Below are 25,042 nucleotides of genomic sequence, written 5' to 3' on the forward strand. Positions count from 1 at the left end.
TCATGCCTCAAAGCTGAACACACAAGAAACACTAAAGAAATTTAATAAGCACACAGAACTTTAACTACACCAAACACCGACTACCAATCACAGCTATCGTACAATATTTAAATAAGTAATTATCACTGTTGCCACACACAATTTTAAAATTTGGACACCTTTTCACAGCCATCTCAACAAACATAGCTAATTCTCTGCCACCAGAACAGATGTTTCCAACAATAGTAGAAATATGTTGTTGCTAGAGGAAACACTATAAAGGAAACCAAACTTAAAATCCAGATTTTTTTTTTTTGCAATCAGATCAATCCAGATACTTTTCAAGCAGACTCATACATAATGTCTTCCTTACCTTAAACTGAAATCTTACCTTTCATTATATATTCATTTTCTGATGATCCCTGCAGTTCTAAAGCACCAAATAAGTTTTTCAGAAGTATTTCAACAATAGGTTGAATTTCTGTTGGTGATACACTAGAAAATCAATAAATATTCTGTAAATTTTTTTTACATAGTGCAATAAAGTGAATCTATATTACTTACTGTGTTAAAATTGCTCAAAATAAGAATATCATTCTTGGACATCTAATCAATTACATTAAACAGTCTATTTTTGAAATCCATGTCCTGTTTTACCTTGAGGATTCTGTCTTAGTGGATGTGTTGATTATTAGTTATCTTACTGGGGTTCTTTGTGGTATAGTTGAATTTCTTGCCTGGTTACCCTACTGACTATTAATTTCTTTCACTAGCAATTATTACAACAATGAAACATAAATGGCTACAACTAAATTATTCTTGTTAGAACCTTTTCAATTTAGTAAGCAAATCTATTAAAAATATTTACTTAAATATTTTAGAGCAGGATTCCAGGATTGCATATTCTTCATCTCTATTGTTACTGATTGCTTTAATAAAGTTAATTAATGTTAGTTGATGGTGTCAATTTTCAATATTACATCAGATTTATTAGATATGGTATGTCATTTGTAGTGGGGACAGCAATATGTGCTGTGTGATATTCAAGTTACAAGAGACCAACTAAAATTTCTGTACATGGCTCAAATCCGTATATATTTAGCACTAGCAATGCTTATCCTTTGACCAAGTGCTTGGCCATGTATTTAAATAGCTACATGTATAAACACAACACTGTACTTAATGTGTAACTTTATTTGAAGATATCAACAATTATCCTTTCAACAAATATGGCTGCTTTTTGCTCTATTTTTCATGAAATTTTATATGCATACATCCATAGCACACTCAGAAAGAATCTAAACTGCTAAAAAAAAAATATTTTTTTAGCATTTTTCTGTCAAGAGAAGCTACCGATATGAGATTTATTTATTATTTTCTTCTATTAACATCATTACTTTAACTTTAATGATTTTAAATGCTATTTATTTATCTGACATAGCAATATGAAGATAGCAGCACAATGTTGACAAGTTACATAATTCTATTTTCCATATTCTTCTGTTTCTCCCCTCCATAATAGTTTGTAATATTTTTCCCCCCATTAAGAGAAGAGAATTCATTCAGTTAATGCCAGTTAATGCTAAAAGCTTTCTGCGTCTTCTGGCTAAGATTGACATGCCGATGTTGCTAATTAAGCTTCTCAAAAACTCAGAAAAAAAGATCTTTAAGTTTTTAGTTAATTTACTTGAATGTTAGTCCATTGTTAGACTGCCTCTGAACTGTTGTGAAAAACTATAGATTTTTTGTTGTCCTGAAAAAATTATCCTCGCCTGCACAATTCTAAAATAAACTTATGAACAACTGGAATCACAGAAAGGATTAATTTCTTAAGTGTTCAGAAAATTTAAAATTATTACTGCAATTATTTTAAAGAAATTAAATATTAAAGGTTTAATAAATTCGTCTCTACACCAAGTTTCAATTATTGAAAATTTAAATCTGAATACCCCTTGTGGGTATATGGCAGGAATTTGATGATGAAGATGATGATAATCTATTGACATGAAACCAATTAAAAGAACCTGTTAGCATGATGTTTATTTAATCATGTAAGCAGCAGCACAATGATTTTCAAGTTATAGACTAAATATGCTTCAAAGTAATAATTCAGAATTATTTCAAAGAATACTATGGAAGAATGAACTCCATGTTGGGCCATACAGGACTTTTATATGATTTTATATAAAGCCAAACACAGCTTTAATGTTGAAAAATCAATTTCTTGGATGAAAGGTCAGGTTGCAAGAACAGGAACTAAAACACGTAGAACAAGAGCAAGTAGATTTTGTTAACTGGTTAGAAGATGGAAGTGATTTGAATCTTGTTGAGAATTTTGTAACACATTCAGAGGCACTTTTCTCACAAGGAATATAGATTCTAGTTTCACCTCAATTTGAGGATGACAATGATGAGAGGAGACGTTAATTTTTTTTTTGACCTCTTCTCTGTCAGATTGCAGTCATGCTCAAACAATGTCCTTAAAGATAGTGCTTGCATGATGGTTAAGATTTCATATCAGAAAAGTGCTTTAGTAGAAAATATGTTGCAAGTTCTTGTTAATGGAGTCTTAGTTATTATTATTTTTTTTTAATGAAGGATGATATCCAAATAACTGATGGTCAGAGGGTTATGGAGAAATGTGAATATACGTAGAGAAAATGGTCAGTTTCATGTTTCATATGAATGTCATGAAAGCACAGTACTCTGATTTGGAAGAATATTAATCTTACTATGATTTTTTATTTATTTATTTTTTTTTTTTGAAGAAAAGAAAAATTATCATCTTGAAATATGTTTCTAAATAGCAAAAATATGAATCCATTTGAGTCCAACAAAGGCGTTTAAAGATAAGAATAGAGACTTTTTCCTCTGAATGCTCACAAACATTACTAGCAAGAATAACTAATAATGAACCACTTTTCACAATTCCATCAACATGACAAAATTTCAAGTCGCCCGGTTAAACAAGGCCTCCATTATTTTTGGCAGGAAACAAGGATGAACAGCAAAAAGTCAGCTACTGAAACAAATCCTAAAACACACATCAACTCAACTTCACCAGAATTCAAGATCAATACTATCAACAAAAGAAGCCTGAATAGCAAAGAAATGGAGCTAGCTGAGGAATTAGATAAGTATCAGATCGACATGATAGGGTTGACTGAAACAAAAAAGACAAAAACTGGTGAGATCTTCCTGAGCAATAAACACAAAATGATATATTCAGGCAATGAAAATCAAGGAAAAGAAGGAGTAGCCATAGTATTCACATAAATAAGAGGCTAATCTTCTTGAATGGCAGGTAGTTTCAAGTAGAGTGATGTAGGCAAATATCAGAATGGGGAACTGGACAATGAGACTTAATTTTGCCTATGGTCTGACAGAAGATTCTACTAAGAAAGAAGTGAAAGAATTTTTTGATGTTTTAGAGAAAGCAACTCACACAATGAAAAAGGTCCTTGTTAGGGATCTAAATAGCAGAGTAGGATATGATTGTCAGACATACAGGAAGTTAGAGGCAATGAAGGAAAAGAAGCAAGCATATTAAAAATTCCTGGCAAATAAGTCAGCTTGTGCTAATAGAGAATACAGAGACAAATATAAGAAAGCTAAAAACTATGTAAAACTAGCTACAATTTGGTAAGAACATAGAAATAAATATCAAGAAGGTGGAAAAATATTCTGGAAGCTATTGAAAAAGCACAGAAATGGAGCAAAGAGTACTGTAAAAGGAATTAGAGATGACAAAGGTGACATGAAAACTGGAGAAAAAGATATTCTTGATATATGGATAAATTACTTCGAGAAATTGCTAAATAAAACAAGCTGTGACAAAAAACACAGCAGGCATGCAAATCCATACTTGAAGAAGAAAAAGCCTGAAATGTAAAAGGCAGAGGGAATAGATGTTATTCGACTGGAAATGCTGAAGTATGGAGGTGTAAAAGTCTTACAGTGGATGCATTGCATAGTTCAGAAGAGCTGGACAGAGGAACGAATTCCAGATGACTAGAGCAGAGCTCTCATAGTATCCATATATAAAAAGAGAAATAAAACTGAATGTGAGAATTAAAGAGGTATTACCCTACTGAGTGTTCCTAGCAAGATCTATGCAAGCATACTTGAGAAACGGTTGAGAAGAATTGTGGAAGAAAAGCTTGGTGAAGATCTGTATTTACGTTTTGTCGATCTAGAAAAGGCATATGACAAGGTTCCAAGAGAGAAGCTATTCAATACGCTACAGATGTCAATGGGACATTATATCAAGCAATACATAGTCTTTATTTGAGTTGTAAGTCAGCAGTTAGGATTGAAGGAAGTAAAGGAAGATGATTTAATGTTAAATCTGGTGTTAGACAAGGATGTACATTATCACCTTTCTTGTTTATATGTTATATTCGTTATTTATATGCATCACATTATGAAGGAAAGTGACTTGATATCAAAATTGGGGATGTTAATCTCAGATCTTTGGTTTATGTGGACAATCTTATCCTTCTAAATAAATCTGCTACAAGTCTGCAAGATTCCTTGACTAAATTGAATAACCGTTGTAATAGATATGGTATGAAGGTCAGCATTAAAAAGACAATGCAAACAGGCAGCAACATTGAAAATATCAACTACATTTTGAATGAAGTAGGTATAGAACAAGTAAAACATTTCAGCTACTTAGACACGATTTTTAGTGAAGATGGTAAATTCAATATAAAAATAGACAACAGAATCAGCAAAGCTGGTATGGTGGGAAGTCAACTGAATAAATTCATATGGAATAAGAGAGAAATTAGTCGGAACACTAAATTAGCTGTATAAGACAGTGTTCAAACCAGTTTTAACTTATGGATCTGAGAGCTGGGTTAGAAGTAAAACACTTGACCAAAGACTAGAGATATGAGAGTCCTGAGAAAGATTAGGGGCATCAATGGCAATATCATATTAAAAATGAGGATATTAGGAAACAACTTGACATTTTCAGCATCCAGGAATGTGTTAGCAGAGCTAATCTCAGGTGGTATGGTCACTTAAACAGAATGCGAGAGGAAAGATTAGCAAAACTAGTGTTCTCTGCCAGGTTGGCAGGAAAAAGACCCAGATATAGGTGGATGGATATTGCAAAAAGTGCCTTAGAAGATAGAAATATAAGATTTGATAATGTTGGCGTTTCGACAGGTAACAGATTGATTTGAAGGAAAATTATAGATAGGAAGTAAGTAATGATGTAAATTTTTCATGTAGTACTATCATAATCCTGTACACCCCTTGAGGGTACATGTCAGGAATTTCATGATCAACTGCTTAAAATATCCCGAGTTAACAAAAAATAAATAAATAAAAAAATAAAAATAAATGATTTAATAGTTTCCTTTATTTTAAGAAAACACTAGAATTAAATTAGCAGCTGTGCATTTTTTTAAAAAGAAATCCTGGTACATTAATTTTGGCCATATAAAAGCTAAATTTTTGATTTCTATTTATTTACTTTGTTAACTCAGGGTATTTTAATTAGTCGATCGTCATCAAATTCCTGACATGTACCCTGAAGGGGTGTACAGGATATGATTGTGCTATTTACTTACTCTGCCAGGTTGTGCGGAGGAATGTACTAGCATGCAGGGTTATGTCAAGGCAACATGCACATGTGTGGGAGTTATACGCACCAGTACCTTACCTCAACTGTATGTCCTTGCTCTAATTTTCTGCAACAACTCTGAAAGATAATAAAACAAATTCTAATATCACTATGAACATAAAAAAAGGTCCAAAATTTCTGGAAATAAAAAACACTTTGCCTTCGTCAATGACCACCTACAAGCATCAAAACACCAAATCTGCAATCCTAACTGCGCCCACAACTGGCCTCCTCCCATGACTACAGTTACCACTTGCATGATGGATTGATATGGTAAAACGCACCTTAGAAGATAGAAATATAAGATCCGATAATGTTGGAGTTTCAACAGGTAACAGATTGATTTGAAGGAAAATTGTAGATAGGAAGCAAGTAATGTAAATTTTTCATGTAGTACTATCATATCTTACACCCCTTGAGGGTACATGTCAGGAATTTCATGATCAACTTCTTAAAATACCCCAAGTTAACAAAAAAAAATAAATAAATAAATAAAATAAAAATAAAGTGGTGGTGTCATCAGCAAGCCAGAGATCCTTGCCAAAATCTATCAAACCTGGAATCCTTGCTTTTCACTCTGCTCTTGTTCAAGAGTGCCTTAACCCACTTTATAGCTTTCACTCCCTATCATTAATTCAGGCAAGAATGCTATACTCCTTGACTACTTGTCTCTAAAAGTTGATTTCATACAGTGCAATTACCAAAATTAAACTTGCCAAGGAACTTGCTTAACACATTCAGTGCCACTGTGGCAAGACCATTCTGTCATAAATGAATGGTAGTGAATGTGTTAATACTTTATCCATGTAAGCAAACAAAGTTTGCATGTGATGTATCTTCACAATGCTATTCATATACAGGGACTAATGACTTCACGTTAATTGCCTTAGCATATCTTAAAGTGGAGCATACATCTGTTCAGATGCGTATAATGTTATGCATTATGGAAAGCAGCCACTAACCGGACTGGTTTCAACCCTCTGATGAGGATTCATCAGCAGAAGTAGACATGAAAGAGATACCAAGGTTAAATAATGCAGAAGCCACATATTTCCCATATACAAGTCATGAAAAAGTGTATTACCTATTAAAATTCTTTGGATAAGAGACAGTTGTAGAAAGTTTTTTCACTTGGTGATAATTTAAATTAAACTTTCCAGAAAGTTAAAGGGAATTAATGTGAAGTCATTAACTTCTATATACAAGCAGCCTAGCTGTGAATAAACTTCACATGCAAACCTTGTTTGTTTACACTTGGATAAAGGATTAAACAAGAATTTCTTAGAAATTTTCATTTAAATTATAACTGAGCAAAAAGGAAAAAAAATTCTACAACTATCTCTAATCCAGAGAATTTTGATAACAAAGTGATACACCTTTTTACTACTTGTATATGGGAAATATGACTTCTGTACTACTGTCTGGCTCCCACTAATGAGACCTCAAAGGTTGAAACTGGTCTAGGTATTTATTCGTGTGGGGTTCCCCCCATTACTCGACCACCCCCTAGGACTGGTTGAGTCCTCCTAATGATGGATTAAGTACTATATATCCTATGACTATAGCCCGTGCATGGGGCCGGTTTGCCTGCTTTCAAGATGAAAAACCCCAGATAAACAGGGAGAAAAAACCTGCTGTCCATGCCCAAGACCAGCTAACTTGGCTATGCCTGAGAAAGATCCTTAACAGGAATCGAATGTAGGACACTCCTTCCCCGGCATATGGTTGCGAAGCGTATAGCCCATCCCATATGATGTGTGCTTTGCATTATGGCAATTAGTATCCCATAATGCAGTAATAAAGAAGTCGGTATCTAAGTAGTCTAGTTGTGAAGATACTTCACTGTTTGCTTACATTTGGATAAAGGATTAAACAAGAATATAATTTTTGGCAAGTTTAAATTATAACCAAGTGAAAAAACTTTCTACATCCAAACTGCAATTACCTTCCAAGGAGAAGAATGTACATAACACAAACATTGCCCTTTCTCAAACCTTCATAGTTCAAGCCAGAGGGGAAGCTAACAGTATGACATGAAGCATTGTGGAGAATACTGAGTCAGTATAGAATAGCCAATAAAATAGTATGCTTATTATAACTCTTTACCATTCCTTTTAAAATATTAATAGAAATCAAAGGCAACTATAGCAAGTCATTAAAAATGAAAAGATTTGTGCATCAAGGCTGCATGCTTTCACCTGATGCTTTTTAACCTATATTTGGAATATATAATAAACTTAGCCTTAGAAAGCAGTGATATTAGAATTACAGCTGGCAACGAAAAAAAAACAAAAAAACTCAGATTCACTGATGACACTAACAGCAGAGAATGAACATCAGTTGGAAAAATTAACAGATAGAGTTTCTAAGGAACTTAGTGATTATGAAACTGTTAATTCTTGTAACTGATGTTCATTCTCTGTTATTAGGTCAGTGACATCAGTGAATCTGAGATTGATTTTTTCAGCATTCATATATCAAAAATTATGTCTTCAAGCAATAATCCTATGAAAATTGCAGTTGAAATGTTTCAGCACTATTCTAGAGGGGCAATTTCTGGTATGATAGATTGTGTAGGTAGTTTGGGTTACCCATGATGAGTAATGATGAAAAATTGGAAGCAGAAAGATTCACCTACTTGAGAAACACATAACACAGAGAGAGATGGCAAGTCTAAACATATTAAAGTACACATTGCTAAACCAACTGTTGCCCTTCAGAGGTTACAGCCACTTTAGGACAATAAAATAAAGCTAGCTACTGGGAGTTTAAAAAAGAAAGAAAAAAAGGAGCATATCAAAGATGGCAATAAGAAGAGAAAATACAAATCTGGTCTCACCTTCTATACAAGAAATAAAGATAATCAAGTTCTTTGGCAATCAACATGAGATCTACACCACCTACAATTATGTTATGAAATTCAAAGATACTTTCAAAATGTTATGTACTCCTATCTAATATAACAAACTGAGATAATCTTCCATCAAGTCTAACAGTCCTAATTTACCAAAAATCTCAAACACCTAGACTTTGCATAAGTGCACCACTAGATACAGTTCTTCAGGAACTCTTTTTTAGTGCCTCCACATGGTCTATACTTTATATTGGAAATTATCTGATACTTAAGGCTATCTCAACTAACCCCTCCCCTTTAAAAAAATTCTATATGCAAGAGGCTGCTGGAATACAGCACATTAGTGCAGCATGTAGAATAGAAAGAACCTAATACTCTTTTTGAACAGAAAGAAGACATAGTCCTTGGAAAAGTAAGCGGATAGATGTCATTTTAAAGAATATAGACATACAGAATGAAAGATGGAAAACTTATTCAGTGAGTTTAATTTTCACCCCCACTGAAAACTGGCATAGAAATCAGAGTTCAAGATACTTATGAATGACCTTGGAGGACTGTAGGTTTGATAAATAAGGAGAATAAAACATACCGTTGCCAGCAAAACTGTGGATAGGATTTGTGTTGAATGAGAGAAAATCATTTACTGCATGTAGAAGAGGAAGAGGATTGGTGAAAGAACAGAACAAAATAGAAAGACACTCCTAATTGAGAAATGTGAATTCAGGAAGTCATCCATCACAACGTATAATGAATGACCAGAGCAAAAGCTCACTGCTCAATTATAAAGGATAAAAGGCAGACTAGAGAAAGGTAGTTTTGCCAATTAAACATCTTTGTTACAGACCAAGCACAATTTTTTCCCCCCAAATGCATTCCATATTTGGGGCAGATAATGGAGATCCGCTAGTTGGCAGCATTCATACTAATGCAGGCTTCAGGTGGTTTAAAAAAAAAACACTGGGTTTTTAGTGGTATATTGTGACATCATCATCAAATTCCTGCCATTTGCCCTAAAAAGGTATATAGGATATAATAGTACTAGATGAAAAATTTATATCATTACTAACTAACTTCCTATATACCACTTTCCTCCATAATGTGATCCATATAGTTAATGAAAAATAGAGGGGGATAATGTACACCCTTGTCTGACACCAGATTTAACATTAAACCACCTTCCTGTACTTCCTTCAATTCTAACTGCTGACTTACAACTCAAATAAAGACTAAGTATTGCTTGATACAATGCCTCATTAACACCATATAAGTATAGCATTTTGAATAGCTTCTCTCTGCACCTTGTCATATGCCTCTTCCAGATCTACAAAACTTAAATAGATTACTTAAATATAAAGAGCCAATAGGCTTCATTTCGGCAATATAAACATTATTTAAATTTAGGGGATATTAAATCCCACATTGTTTTCAAACTGAATAAGAAACTCAAAGATTGGAATCAAAGCGTTTCATGCTGATTATAGTATAATAAACTATAAAAGTATCGGTGACTACTAGCGTGAGTTAATGCAAGTAGTCCAAGTACGTAGTACAAACTCGGGCAACTCGCAGCAAAGGTGGTAAAGTTCTGATCGCTATTCTTGGCATTTTCCATAATGTAAAATTTAATAACAGCAATCAGAACTTTACCACCTGTGCCAATACTTTTATAGTTTATTATACTATATTCGGCATGAAACTCTCTGATTCCAATCTTTGAGTTTCTTATTTGGTTTTAAAACAATGTGGGATTTAATATCCCCTAATTTAAATAATGTTTATATCGCCGAAATGAAGCCTATTGGCTCTTTATATTTAAGTAACTTAATGGATGCACCTTTTTGACAACTTGTATAGCAGAGTATATAAGTTCTTTTCGCTATACCCTTTGGTATTAATTTGGTATAGCTACTCACTGATGAAGCCTCAATAAAGGCTGAAACTGGTCTGAGTTGTGACCTTCCACCATAATGTAATAACAGCATACATTTCCTAGGAAATGTGTTTTACATTATGGAAAATGCCAAGAATAGCAATCAGAACTTTACCACCTGTGCCGATACTTTTATAGTTTATTATACTATATTCAGCATGAAACTCTCTGATTCCAATCTTTGAGTTTCTTATTCGGTTTTAAAACAATGTGGGATTTAATATCCCCTAAATTTAAATAATGTTTATATTGCCGAAATGAAGCCTACTGGCTCTTTATATTTAAGTAACTTAATGGATGCACCTTTTTGACAACTTGTATAGCAGAGTATATAAGTTCTTTTAGCTATACCCTTTGGTATTAATTTGGTCTAGCTACTCATTGATGAAGCCTCAATAAAGGCTGAAACCGGTCTGGGTAGTGACCTCCCACCATAATGTAATAACAGCATACATTTCCTAGGAAATGTGTTTTACATTATGGTAAATGCCAAGAATAGCGATCAGAACTTTACCACCTTTGCTGCGAGTTGCCCGAGTTTGTACTACGCACTTGGACTACTTGCATTAGCTGACGCTAGTAGTCGCCGATACTTTAATAGTTTATTATACTATATTCGGCATGAAACTCTGATTCCAATCTTTGAGTTCCTTATTCAGTTTTAAAACAATGTGGGATTTAATATCCCCTAAATTTAAATAATTAAATACAGATCTTTGTTATATTCCCATGATTTCTCAACTATCAGTCGTAAAGTGAAAATCTGATCCTGACAGCCTCTATTTCACCTAAACCCAGCCTGTTCTTCACCAAGCTTTTCTTTCACACTCCTTCTCAACCATTTCTCGAGTATACTTGCATAAATCTTACCAGGAACAATCAGTATAGAAATACCTCTGTAATTCTCACATTCAGTTTTATTTCCCTTTTTTATATATGGGTACTATGAGAGCTCTATTCCAATCATCCAGAATACATCCCTCTGTCCAAGCCTTCTGAACTATGCAATGCGACCACTTTAAGACTCTTATACCTACATACTTGAGCATTTCTGGTCGAATATCATCTACTCTTGTTGCCTGTTCACATTTCAGGCCTTTGATGGCTCTTTCTACTTTAACTATGGATATGCATTCCTCACTTCCCTTTTTTTTTAAATTTTTTTTATCACTGTGCTGTCACTGATTGTTTCCTTTAGCAATTTCTCAAAGTAATTAATCCATACTTCAAGGATGTCTTTTTCTCCAGTTTTCATGTCACGTTTATCATCTTTAATTCCTTAGCACTCTTTCCTTCATTTCTGAGCTTCCTCAACAACCTACACAATATCTTGCCACCTTCTTGATATATATTTTCTATGTTCTTCCAAAGTCTTCCCATGACATTTATTTAGCTAGTTTTACACAGTGTTTAGTTTTCTTACATTGGTCTCTTATTCTCTAAGAGCATAAGCTGACTTATTTGCCAGGAACTTTTATATGCTTTCTTCTTTTCCTTCACTGCCTCCTTAACTTCATGTGTCCATGATGGAATTCTGATTTTTCTATCCTTGCAGACAACCTCACCACATGTGCCTCTCTGGCTGAATCAATCAGTGTTTTCTTCAGCACCTGCCACCAAATCTCTAAGGTTTGGTTTCTGTTCTCAAACTCTTTAATTTTTTCTTGAATAATGTTTGTGTATTTTAGTCTATAGTTCACACCTGAAAGCTGCTCAACTTTTATTCGCTTTAAAACTTTGTTACATGTTCTTTTTTTCAATATGAAATTCAATTTTATCCTGCTCAAGATTAAATGGTGATCATTTCTAATTTCAAACCCTCTGTACACTCTGGTGTCCTGCACCAGGGAGAAAACATCACTAATAATAACATAGCCAATGAGAATTTTCTTATTCCTTGCCTTCTTCTCTCCATTTGAATTTGTGCACATTTTATGTTGGATCATGGTGTTAATAATAACCAGTCCATGTCCTGAGCAGAAATCCAACAATTATTTGCCATTATTATTAGCTTTGCTCTTTTCTCAAATTTTCTCAAAATATTTTTGTAGGTCTGACAATCATTTCCTACTCTGCTATTTAGATCCCCAAAAAGGACCAACTTTTCCCTTTTCATTATGTCAGTTAAAGCCTCGAAAAATTCCTCCACTTCTTCTTGAGTAGAACCTTCTGTGGAACCATGGGCACAAATAAGTCTCATTGTCCACTTCCCCATTCTCATATTTGCCTACATCACTCTACTTGAAATTGCTTGCAAATTGAAGATTAGCCTCATATTTAGTGTTGAATACTATGGCCCTTCCTTCTTTTTTTGATTGTCATTGCCTGAATATAACATTTTGTATTTAGTGCTCAGGAAGATCTCACCAGTTTTTGTCTTTTTTGTTTCAGCCATCCCTATTATGTCGATCTGGTAATTATCCAATTCCTCAGCTAGATCCATTTCTTTGCCATTCAGGCTTCTTGTGTTGATACTACTGATCTTTAACTCTGGTGATTTTGAGCTGGGGTGTATTTTAGTATTTGTTCCAGTAGCTGACTTTCCACTGTTCACCCTGGTTCCCTGGCGAAAACAACAGGGGTTGTGTTTAACCAGGCGATGTCCCAGCTTGTCATGTTGTACTATCATTCTATATTTTGGTTTAAGCCAATAGGAATACAATTTGGTCGGCTAAATCCCAAATTGCTGGCCAATTCTTGTTCTTTCAGTATTCAGGTGGATACCTAACAGGGTGCACTACACGAAGGTGAAGATTGAACACTAGGTTCAGAAGCCCTGGTCGGTTCTCCGCATTCCTTTAAAGGCTATGTGGAGGTCTCCTCTCAGTTATACAGCTTTGATCCTTAAGCACTGTGATTTTAGTATAGACAAAATAGAATAGTATGCAAACACTCTATGCATAAACACATAATGAACTAGCAATATTCATCTTGAAATAATTCATATTCAAGATGACTATCATATTTGTTTTCTGTATATTTCCCAGATAATACTGATTCAGAAATGGGTTAGTATGTTTTTAGATCATAATTATCCAACCTGAGGCTAATGGTGGTAAAGTTCTGATCGCAACCTGGCCTGACCTTACAAGTAATCTAAGTGATACCTATAAGAACCACATGTTCTTTTAAATATTATGCCAGTATAATGTTAGTGTGTCAAAGCCTTTTCTTCTAGGAAAGATAATGTATATTAGTAACAAACAGGTTACAGGCATTTTAATTAAATATTTTTTCAGAAGAACAATCCAGTTCAGTAAGAATTATTGTATTAGAAATTTGGTCTTGGATATACTGTTCTTGAAATTAAAATTTTCATATATTGAAATGGAAATTAAAAAAAAAAAATACTGTTATGACTAAATGTTAATAACTTGAGCAATACAAATATTAAAAAGAATTATACCTGGGTAATCCATTGCTGTCTCTAAGTGTGAAGATTCTTTCAACTGCATGTGCTGCATAAGTATGGACAACATTACTGGATGCTGTTAGAAGGGTTACCAAGTGCGGAATTGTAGCAACAACAACTTCTTTAGGTAACTATTTAAAAATATTAAAATAATATTAACTCAAGGCTTTATGAATAAGAATGAATATTCACATCACAGTATATTAGTAAAAAAATGCAATGGTGAATATTTCTAACCGAAAGTTGCTCAAAAACTGAAAGAGCATGAATCAAGTAAAGATTTCAAACATTTTATATTTACAATTTCAGTGGATAAAAGTTTATTGAAGTTAGAAATATCTCAATATGCATTCTGCAAATAATGTTTAGACAACGAAAATAGAATTAGTAAAAAAAAAAAAAATACTGAGTTTTTTTTTAAGTCAGCATACTACTGCTCACCACTAAATGAATGATGAATACATCAATTACAACTCACATTTAATGGTTTGTAACACTCAAATAAAATGGCTTTTTTTTTAATCTACTTTAAAAATATGACCCATATATAAAAAGGGAAATAAAACTGAATGTGAGAATTACAGAGGTATTTCCCTACTGAGTGTTCCTGGCAAGATCTATGCAAGTATACTTGAGAAACGGTTGAGAAGAATTGTGGAAGAAAAGCTTGGTGAAGAACAAGCTGGATTCAGGCCAAATAGAGGCTGTCAGGATCAGATCTTCACTTTACGACAAATAGTCAAGAAAGCATGGGAATATAACAAAGATCTGTATTTAAGTTTTGTCGATTTGGAAAAGGCATATGACAAGGTGCCAAGAGAGAAGCTATTCAATACGCTGCAGTTGTATGGTGTCAATGGGGCATTATATCAAGCAATACTTAGTCTTTATTTGAGTTGTGAGTCAGCAGTTAGAATTGAAGGAAGTACAGGAAGATGGTTTAATGTTAAATCTGGTGTGAGACAAGGATGTACATTATCCCCTTTGTTATTCATTATCTATATGGATCACATTATGAAGGAATGTGGTATTAAACCTGATATCAAAATTGGAGATGTTAATGTCAGCTCTTTGCTTTATGCGGATGATGTTATACTTCTAAATAAATCCGCTACAAGTCTGCAAGATTCTCTGACTAAATTGAATAGCTGTTGTAATAGATATGGTATGAAGGTCAGCAATAAAAAGACAAAGACAATGAAAATAGGCAGAATCATTGAAAATGTCAACTGTGTTGTGAATGGAGAACCTGTGGAACAAGTAAAACATTTCAGCTACTTAGGCACAATTTTTACTCAAGATGGTAAACTAAATATAGAAATAGACAACAGAATCAGCAAAGCTGGTGTCGTGGGAAGTCAATTGAATAAATTCATATGGAATAAGAAAGAAATTAGTCGGAACACTAAATTAGCTGTATACAAGACTGTGTTCAAACCAATTTTAACTTATGGATCTGAGAGCTGGGTCAGAAGTAAAACACTTGACCAAAGACTAGAGACCGCAGATATGAGAGTCCTGAGAAAGATTAGAGGCGTGAACAGATGGCATCAATGGCAATATCATATTAAAAACGAGGATATTAGGAAAGAACTTGACATTGTCAACATCCAGGAATGCGTTAGCAGAGCTAATCTCAGGTGGTATGGTCACTTAAACAGAATGGGTAAGGAAAGATTAGCAAAACAAGTGTTCTCTGCCAGGTTGGCAGCAAAACGACCCAGAGGAAGACCAAGATATAGGTGGATTGATACGGTACAAAGTGCCTTAGACGATAGAAATATAAGATCTGATAATGTTGGAGTCTTGACAAGTAACAGACTGATTTGGAGGAAAATTGTAGATAGGAAGTTAGTAATGATGTAATTTTTTCATGTAGTACTGTCATATCCTGTACACCCCTTGAGGGTACATGGCAGGAATTTGATGATGATGATGATGATGATAAAAATATGACATCAGATCAACTACAGCAATTTTTATTAATAAATAAATAAATAAATGTATGCATTACTGGAAATATCTGCAACCTTTTTTTCAAATCAATGCAAATGGAACAAGATATTTTCACTGAAGTCTTTTCATTTTTATTGGAAAGATTGAAATTATTTTCATGCTCTTGTGAAAAGCCTAATTTGCAAAATAGTTCAATATTAGTTGTTTTTTTTAAATGAAACGAAAAAATATTACTGAATAAAATTTCATGCAATTTTTTTCTTTTTTCCAATAACACATCAGAAAAGACCAGTGTTCCTTATTATTCTTACAGTTTTAAATATATTGCTGTTTACCTTTTATACACGACAGGTTATAGTAAATTACAAATACCTTCTTTCCAGTTCTGAGAATGATTTTTAAAATATCACAAATTTACATTTCAAAAGAATAAAGCTTAAAAATTCAGCAGATGGATAGAATTTTTTTTTTTCTTTTTCAGTAGGATACTCATTTCAATAACAATATTCTATACTTAACCCACTGTAAAATGTATGATGAAAAACCAGAAACTTATCTTATATAGATTGGTTCAAAATTTATGTTCATTATTTAAGTATTTTCATTACAACTCCCCACCTGATGTACACAAACTAAATTGTAAATACCTGCTTTCTGAGCTTGTAATTTTCTACAGGATTTGAACTTTTCATATTTCAATATCATATCCCAAATTCAAATAAATAAATGAATAAAAAAAAAAAAAATAAACCAATATTACTGTCATCTGTGAAAAAGGTGTTTTCCAAAGTTGGGATATTTCTCATTAATATGATTATTCTGGAAAGACCTTTTTTCCCTCTGGGCCTGGCAGCCAGTTGTTTCAAGAAAACTGGACAGTTGAAATTATTCTAATTATTTTATATTTTCAATATCAAAAGCTTTTATCATAAAAACTTACTATTTTAATGATTTTTAAAAATAATGCTATACATACAGCTGAGATAGTTTGTAATGGGTGATTCTGAGAAAGGAGTTATAATTATACCTTTCTACTTTCTTATTATAAATTCAGCATGCATAAAGTTTTTTTTTTTGTTTTGTATAAAGAAAAATCATGTGAACAAAAAAGCAGTACAAAAAGCATATACATTCTGTGAAATGATTTCTACCTATTTTTTTTTTTTAAATGATTTCTGGCTAATGATTTAGTTAGTGATTTAATTAAAAATGCACTGTTAGCTATGCATAATCAGGTAATATGAATACTGAAAAAAATTAAGTTCTGAAATTTCTTTTCTAGGCCGATGTATTTATGAGGAGAACACATAATTTCAAATACTTATGTATCAATAGTCAAACAGGCTTAAAAAAAATCACTTAATATGAAAATTTCTCATTCTGTCTCTTAGCATTAAGAATAAAATATATGATAAAAGGACTAGAATTATAAAAAATAGTGTGTAAATTTAGTTTTATATAATGTAGAGGGAACAATGTGTTTCTTGCCTTTGATAACACTGCCTCCAAAATGCAACTATTAATAGGAGAGTTAATCTGGTTGAGAATTCTCCAGAGAATGCGATATTACATTTCATAATGAAAAGAATGCATAGCTTAAAATTCACACCCATATTATTTAACCATCACATCTATATTTTAGTCAATGTCTATATGTCATCATGGCTAGAAGTAAGTTTATTACAGATTCAGAGTTTACTGTCTACTAATGTGTTCATGACCTGTTATATGTTTACAGAAGGAAAAAATGAGTTAAAAGACTGCATCTCCATCAACATTACTTAGTCATGCCTGAAAATATGCCTAATAAATATCTCACAGACAGGGTTTGAAAGCAGGTAAGTAATAAACATCACTCAACCACAGAAATATTTTGAAATACTGTATTAGGAGAGTAATATATATATATAGAAGGGGGAGGCAGGGTAACCTTTTAAAAGGCTATACAACTCACAGATCCAAAATTTTGATTCTGATGAGCCCATATTAAGACATTATTGACATCACTTTGGACCTCCCTCGTTTCTTCCCCATAATGACTTCAATTTGAAAAACACTGCCATCTAGCTTCTAAAATTTTAATCTCTTCAATAAATAAATTTAAGCATTAGTAAACTTATAGCATCTAATCTGGTTATCAAACCAAATGAGCACTGAAATTTCATGAATATAACAAACATCTCCAATTATTGACAGTAGTCAAAGGAAAATACTAGCTAATAACACTAGCTATATTTCAGAATGTTTAGCATTTAATTTGAGAGGACAAGAGTATTCTGGTTACTAAGATGCATTTAGATTACTATTTTAAGTTATTACATGCACACACTCTGTGTGTGTGTGTGTGCGCGCGCGTGCAAATCCTTTGTTTGAATAGATACAAAAAAATGTCATTTGACATAGCATATAGTACAGCATACGTATGCATTGATAAATGCAAGCAGTTTGTGAGGAAAAGAAGATGACAGCCCAAAAATATCCAGAAATGATTGTTGAACAGATCAAGAATTGCAAATTACTGAATGCAGGCAGAATTTCAATGAAAGAACAATTAAATGAGATGGTGTAGTAGGCAATGAATCCCAGGAAAAATGTGAGCACAAAGGGTGGCATCAGTGTAGGAGGGTGATAACAGTGTGAAAAGTGATAAGAAAGCAGTGGAAAAAGGATTCAGTATGGAAGAAATTTCAAGACAGTAGAATTTCAAGGATTGAATGAGTGCATCACAACACTACTAGAAAAGCACTTGGCAAATAGCAGGAGAGATAAGAAGAAAGAAAATTTGTGCAGAAATAGAGAAAGTACAAGAAAGCAGAAATCTATGAAAAATGATATAGTGATTTATGGTAATTCTATAATTAGGGACATGATGGACAAATGATATGAAAACATTTCTGGGAGCAAAGTTTTGTGACCTGAATGAAGGTATACCCAAATAAGTAGAAAAAGTGGATGATATGACTGTTGCGGTTGGAATGAATGACTTGAAAGAAGTTTGGAATGAAAGAGAGGACATGAAAGTTGTTTAGTGAGGTGGCAAAGAAGAGATAATAGGTATTTAGACATGAGTGCATAAAAAGGATTTTCCTCAATCAGTTACTGGATGCACTGGAATTATGATAATTCCAAGGAACAGCACTTAAATATTCTAATAACAATCCAATAAAATTCAGAAGACTGTAAATTTTGTCTTCTTTCACAACACATCTCACCTGAGACTTGTTTCATTTGTTATCATGACTTGCCTTCTGCTCTTTTCTCACTATGTTGGTATTGCTATTTATTTTATAAAAGGTTGAACAACATAGCAATTGTGTCACTTGGAAAAGAGGGGGAAGGGAGTTATTGAAGAGAGCACAACTTGATATTAAACCATCTTCAGATTAATTTACTGCAATCTCACATTTCTTACTGAAACTATGATTATGGTTTCTTTTTTTTTATAAAGCATGACTGAATATTTTGAATTGTGATAAATCATGTTCAGTACGAAATATTTTCTACTAAAATATATATTAAATGTGTAGAAAATATTTCTACGAAATATTTTCTACACATTTAATATAGTCTGCTGCGTCTCCCAAAAAAAAAGACTTAAGTATAATGACCAACACTGACTGCATTGATTTCTAGTTATTTCAGAAGAATAAAAATTTTCTGCAACTTTCAGTTAAATAGCTGATATGTAATGTCTTCTTACTTATTGCTTGATATACAATAGCATTAAGTTCATACCAAAAAAGTTACATAAACTACATTTGATTCTCATCACCTTAAAAAAAAAAGAAAAAGGTAATTTCTTCAATGTAAGCTAATAAATTAAATAAATTTTGTGAATATTACTATTCTTGAACTTTTTTTTGAGCATGACAGCAGATTGTGTCATCATAAAACATTTTATGCAACTTAATTATAAGATTTAACAATTTTAACATATTTGAACTACAGACCTGAAATGGTCTGTAGTTCAAATCTGGGCATGGCATTTTTATTTTAAGAGAAGCAAATCTTCACACTAGAGCGAGTCTTTTCAATTATGTTTCACATTAAAAAGACAATGTTTAACATGCTCTACTACATAGCAAAAAGTTATTAGATTTATTAATAATGGGCATGGCATTTTTATTTTAAGAGAAGCAAATCTTCACACTAGAGCGAGTCTTTTCAATTATGTTTCACATTAAAAAGACAATGTTTAACATGCTCTACTACATAGCAAAAAGTTATTAGATTTATTAATAATGGGCATGGCATTTTTATTTTAAGAGAAGCAAATCTTCACACTAGAGCGAGTCTTTTCAATTATGTTTCACATTAAAAAGACAATGTTTAACATGCTCTACTACATAGCAAAAAAGTTATTAGATTTATTAATAATGGGCATGGCATTTTTTTTTAAGAGAAGCAAATCTTTGCAGTATTGTGACTTATTAATAATGCAGCCAGTGATTCAATTGAAGTTCTGCTTATTATTTCTTGAATAATTAATCAAATAAGGCTAGTCAAGGTTCTACAAAAACACCTGATTAAAATAAGAAAAGAATTACTATGGTGCATAAAAAATTTATTTATACCTGATTTCTGAAGATCATAATATACTTTATTGCTCCAGCTTTTAAAACAGGAAATTCATTCACTAATAAAAATAAAGAGAACTCAAGTAAGAACTGCAATCCAATTTTATGTTGCATAATGAATTTTAAAGCATTTCAGATTTAACATCCAAAAAAAATACTGGTGTATATATGTTAATAAATTAAACACACACACACACACACACACACACACACACACACACACACACACACACACACACACACACACACACACACACATCATTATTATTAAATGGTCAACTCAATATACACTATCTGAACAAAAGAATTACAGACATCCCTCTGTAATTCACAAACTGACGTCTAGATGTCGCCCATCCCCATTTACCAGTATAAAAGGAGGCACAACCACTGCAAAACCATGGTTGGGTAGGCCACATTTAATGACAGACAAGGACCGGCGAGCGTTGAAGAAAGTGGTTCACAGAAATTGCCAGACATTGAGTGAAACAATCACCCAGGAGTTCTGGATAGCTGGCTGGATAGTGATACTAACTATCCAGCCAGCACCATGACTGTGCGTCAAGATCAAGAGGAATGGGGTTCCATGGTCAAACAGCTGTCCATAAACCAAACATTTCTCCTGTGAACATTAAGTGCCGCCTGCAGTGGTGTAAAGAGCAATGCCACTGGAAACGTGTGATTTGGAGTGATGAATTACGCTTTACCATGTGGCAGTCCGATGGGAGGGTCTGGGTGTGGCAAATGCAACACCCAGACCACTACAAAAACTTGTTCTTGATTCCTACACATGCTTGTAGGAATTGAGAACGATTCCTACAAGCATGTGTAGTGCCAACAGTGAAATTTGGAGGAGGTATTTTTTCATGGAATGGACTTGGCCCTCTCATAACACTACACAGAAATCTAAATGCGGAAGTGTACAAGGATATTTTGATCCATTGTGTACTGTCTATGGTAGAAGATCAATTCGGTGATGACTACTGTCTGTATCAGCATGACAATGCTACCTGCCATAAAGGAAGGTCTGTGAGGGAATGATTTGTGTTCCAGAAATGGACTGGCCGGTCCAAAACCCTGACCTGAATCCCATAGAACACCTTTGGACTTTGCTCCAGCCCCCAATGACCCACTTCATGATGTGGGTCATTGAGGTTGTCAGAGCACCCACTCATATGCAAATAACAATAGTTTATATCTCTGTGTCCATGAAGATGGGTTTGTGACAAAGGCAAAATGTTGGTCTAATAATTTCACAACTAAATAGTTAATTACTATCCCTAGATGTGTTGCTTCTCTAAACAACATTAAGCATTCATACCAGATCAGTGTTCGTTCAAGATTTAGTCCAGTTAGACAAAAAGCAAGCACTCTAGTTTGGCTATTCTAAAGAATATAAACTGTTTGAGACCAGAAAAACAAATAAAAATAATCAATCATCATATTCCTGATATGTACCCTTTTATCCTGCTCAAAACTAAATCTTGATCACTTTTACTTCAAATCCTCTGTATACTCATGTACTGAACCAGCAGGAAAACATCGCTATTGACTACAACACAGTCAATCACTTATTTCTTGCATATTGTCTCCACGTGAATTTGAGAATGAACATTATGTTAGTAATAATAGTAATAACTAGTACATGTTCAGAACAGAAATACAGTAGGCACTAACCATTGTTATTAGCTTTATTCTTTTCTCTAAACATTTCTATGTTTGGTAATCATTTCCTACTCGACTGTTTAGATCTCTAGAAACTGTGTAGAAATGTATTCCCAGCACATTTCTACTGTAGTGATTCCCTTCATCAAGTCAATTTCTTATCAAATGGCCAGAATACTAAAAGCCCACAACATCAGAGTGATCTTCAAACTAACCACCAGCATCAAACATTTTTTAGGAGGATCACCAAAAAACAAGGTGCCATTCTACAAATATCCAGGAGTATATTACATTCCTTGCTCCTGTGGTCTCGCCTACATCGGACGAACTTCACGAAGTTTGGAGATCAGACAGAGAGAGCACGTTTGTGATGTAAACCACAACAGAAGTATTTCTTCCGACTTAGCACATCATTTCTGTATGTCTAACCACACGATAGAGTGGCAAAATAGCTCCATGCCATATTTAGATGACGATTATAGACATCGTTTATTCAAGGAAGCTGCAGTAGTGTTAAAAACTGGCAGAAACCAGGGTAGTATTCTTAACAGTTCATGGAAAAACCTCATCCTCTCTCTAAATCCATCTGAACTACAGCCAGCTAGTAATCACATTATGCGTTTACAACAAACACGCATGCATGATAATGATTAAGAACAATAAGTCCACTCAGTCTCTGTCATGTGAGCGTGCAACCTTAGCTACTAGAGTGTTTACAACATTTTTATGTTCCTTTCAATTTGCATTTACTAGTATTTTTTATACTTTTCCGTCAATGCTTGAAAAAGCTAGACAGTTTGCTAGCGAAACTGGTAGGCAAAGAATGTTAAAATATTTGTATACGGTCAGTATTAAACAATAAGTTTTTTATGCTTAACTACACCTATTTCTTTCCCTGATTGTTACTGCCTGAATAATTTCACTTTATATTTGTTGCTTAGAAAGATCTCACCTGTTTTTGTCTTCTTTGTTTCAGTCATGCCTATTATGTTGATCTGTTACTTATCCAATTCTTTTGCTAGTTCCATTTCTTTTCCCATCGATGCTGCTTACCTTTATAATTCCTGAATCTTGAACACTGTTGTGTTCAAGATTCAGGAATTATTGTTCAGGAAGTATCATTGAGTTGGGATGTGTTTTGGGATTTGTTCCAGTAATTGACTTTGTACTGTTTAACCCAGTGATGCACCAATCAACATGAAATTCTGTCAAGTGGTACCATAATTTTACATAATTGGTTTAAGTCAATAAGAGTACAATTTGGTGGGCTAAATCCCAAATTGCCAGCCCATCCTCATTCATTCAGTATCCAGGCAGATACCTAACAGCGAGCACCACATGAAGCTGAGAATTTTACATTAAGTCAGAAGACCTGGTCGGTTCTATGCATTCCTTAAAAGGCTATGTGGAGGCCTCCTCCCAGTTATATATTTTTGACCTTGAAGTGCCCTAAAATAAGGTAAACAAATATGCATATATGCACCATCTGTCCAAAAAGAAACCGAGCTTTTCAAAAATAGAAGAAACTAGTGGTGCCACGTGTTGTATATTTTTGTTGTCGAAAGCGGCAATCTTCATTAGTGTTGCGTCAACTGTTTATGACATTTGTTTCATTAAAAGCCGAGTTATGGTGCAAAGAGTGACAGTGTGTTTTGATGAGTGATGATCGGAAAATGACTTTCAAACAGAGAGCTGCGATTGACTTTTGCGTTAAACTTGGTAAAAGTTTTACGGAAAGCATCAAATGCTTCAAAAAGCATATGATGATGAATGCTTATCCTGTACTCAAATTTACGAGTGGTTTAAGTGAGTTCAAAGTGGTTGTGAGATGCTTGAAGACGACGAAAAGCCGGGTCATCCAACAACTGGACTGAGCAAAGTTAACATAAAAAAAGTGCATGATTTCATCAAAGAAAACCGAAATCGTCCATGAGATTCACTGAAGATGAATTGGAGATTCCAAAATCAACTGTGCACAACATTTTTACCGAGAGTTTGGGCCTTTGTAAATTGAATTCGCGATTTGTTCCCCACAAGTTGATGGACGACCAAAAAATGTATCGAATTGAACACTGCAAGGACCTCATTAAAAGTGCTCGTAAGGACAACTAACTTGAAACGATCATTACTGGTGATGAAACATGGTTTTTTGAGTATGAGCCCGAAACAAAGTGCCAGAGTGCTGAGTGGAGACCACCAGAAGAGGGGCATCCCCCCCCCCCCCCCACCCCCCCCCCCCCCCACCCCCCCCCCCCCCCACCCCCCCCCCCCCCCACCCCCCCCCCCCCCCACCCCCCCCCCCCCCCACCCCCCCCCCCCCCCACCCCCCCCCCCCCCCACCCCCCCCCCCCCCCACCCCCCCCCCCCCCCACCCCCCCCCCCCCCCACCCCCCCCCCCCCCCACCCCCCCCCCCCCCCACCCCCCCCCCCCCCCACCCCCCCCCCCCCCCACCCCCCCCCCCCCCCACCCCCCCCCCCCCCCACCCCCCCCCCCCCCCACCCCCCCCCCCCCCCACCCCCCCCCCCCCCCACCCCCCCCCCCCCCCACCCCCCCCCCCCCCCACCCCCCCCCCCCCCCACCCCCCCCCCCCCCCACCCCCCCCCCCCCCCACCCCCCCCCCCCCCCACCCCCCCCCCCCCCCACCCCCCCCCCCCCCCACCCCCCCCCCCCCCCACCCCCCCCCCCCCCCACCCCCCCCCCCCCCCACCCCCATATGTTTAATTTGAGCCTCAGGACTGGGTCAGTCCCGAGGGGGTGGAAAGAGGGGAAAATAGTTCCACTGCACAAAGGTGGTTCCAAGGCTGCTGTTGAAAATTACCGGCCAATCAGCATAACAGGAATCATTATCAAGGTCTTAGAGAAAATAGTCAAGAGGAAAATACAAGATTGGATAGAAGAAAATGGGATACTGTATCGGGGACAGCATGGTTTTGTGAAGGGTAGGTCATGCCTCAGTAACTTGCTCACGTATTATAACACAGTGACGGCTGAACTGGATAAGGGTAATGGGTTCACGGTGATTCTACTGGACTT

At 35.0% G+C, this 25,042-nt stretch overlaps 1 protein-coding gene across 1 annotated transcript in view; it reads right to left on the bottom strand.

The window, feature by feature from the left end:
• Cse1 (chromosome segregation 1) overlaps positions 1-25,042 on the bottom strand; it is a 439,186-nt gene that overhangs the window by 127,563 nt on the left and 286,581 nt on the right. Inside the window, exons 14-16 of the mRNA XM_090402147.1 lie at positions 20,341-20,433; positions 13,805-13,941; positions 371-474 (exon numbers count right to left, since the gene is read on the bottom strand). Of these exons, the coding sequence (XP_090258273.1) occupies positions 371-474; positions 13,805-13,941; positions 20,341-20,433 (334 nt within the window). The remainder of the gene's footprint in view (positions 1-370; positions 475-13,804; positions 13,942-20,340; positions 20,434-25,042) is intronic.

Source organism: Typopeltis vanoorti, chromosome 12, assembly GCF_054136105.1.
Source record: "Typopeltis vanoorti isolate ZY-2024b chromosome 12, IOZ_Tvanoo_1.0, whole genome shotgun sequence".
Lineage (NCBI taxonomy): Eukaryota > Metazoa > Arthropoda > Arachnida > Uropygi > Thelyphonidae > Typopeltis > Typopeltis vanoorti.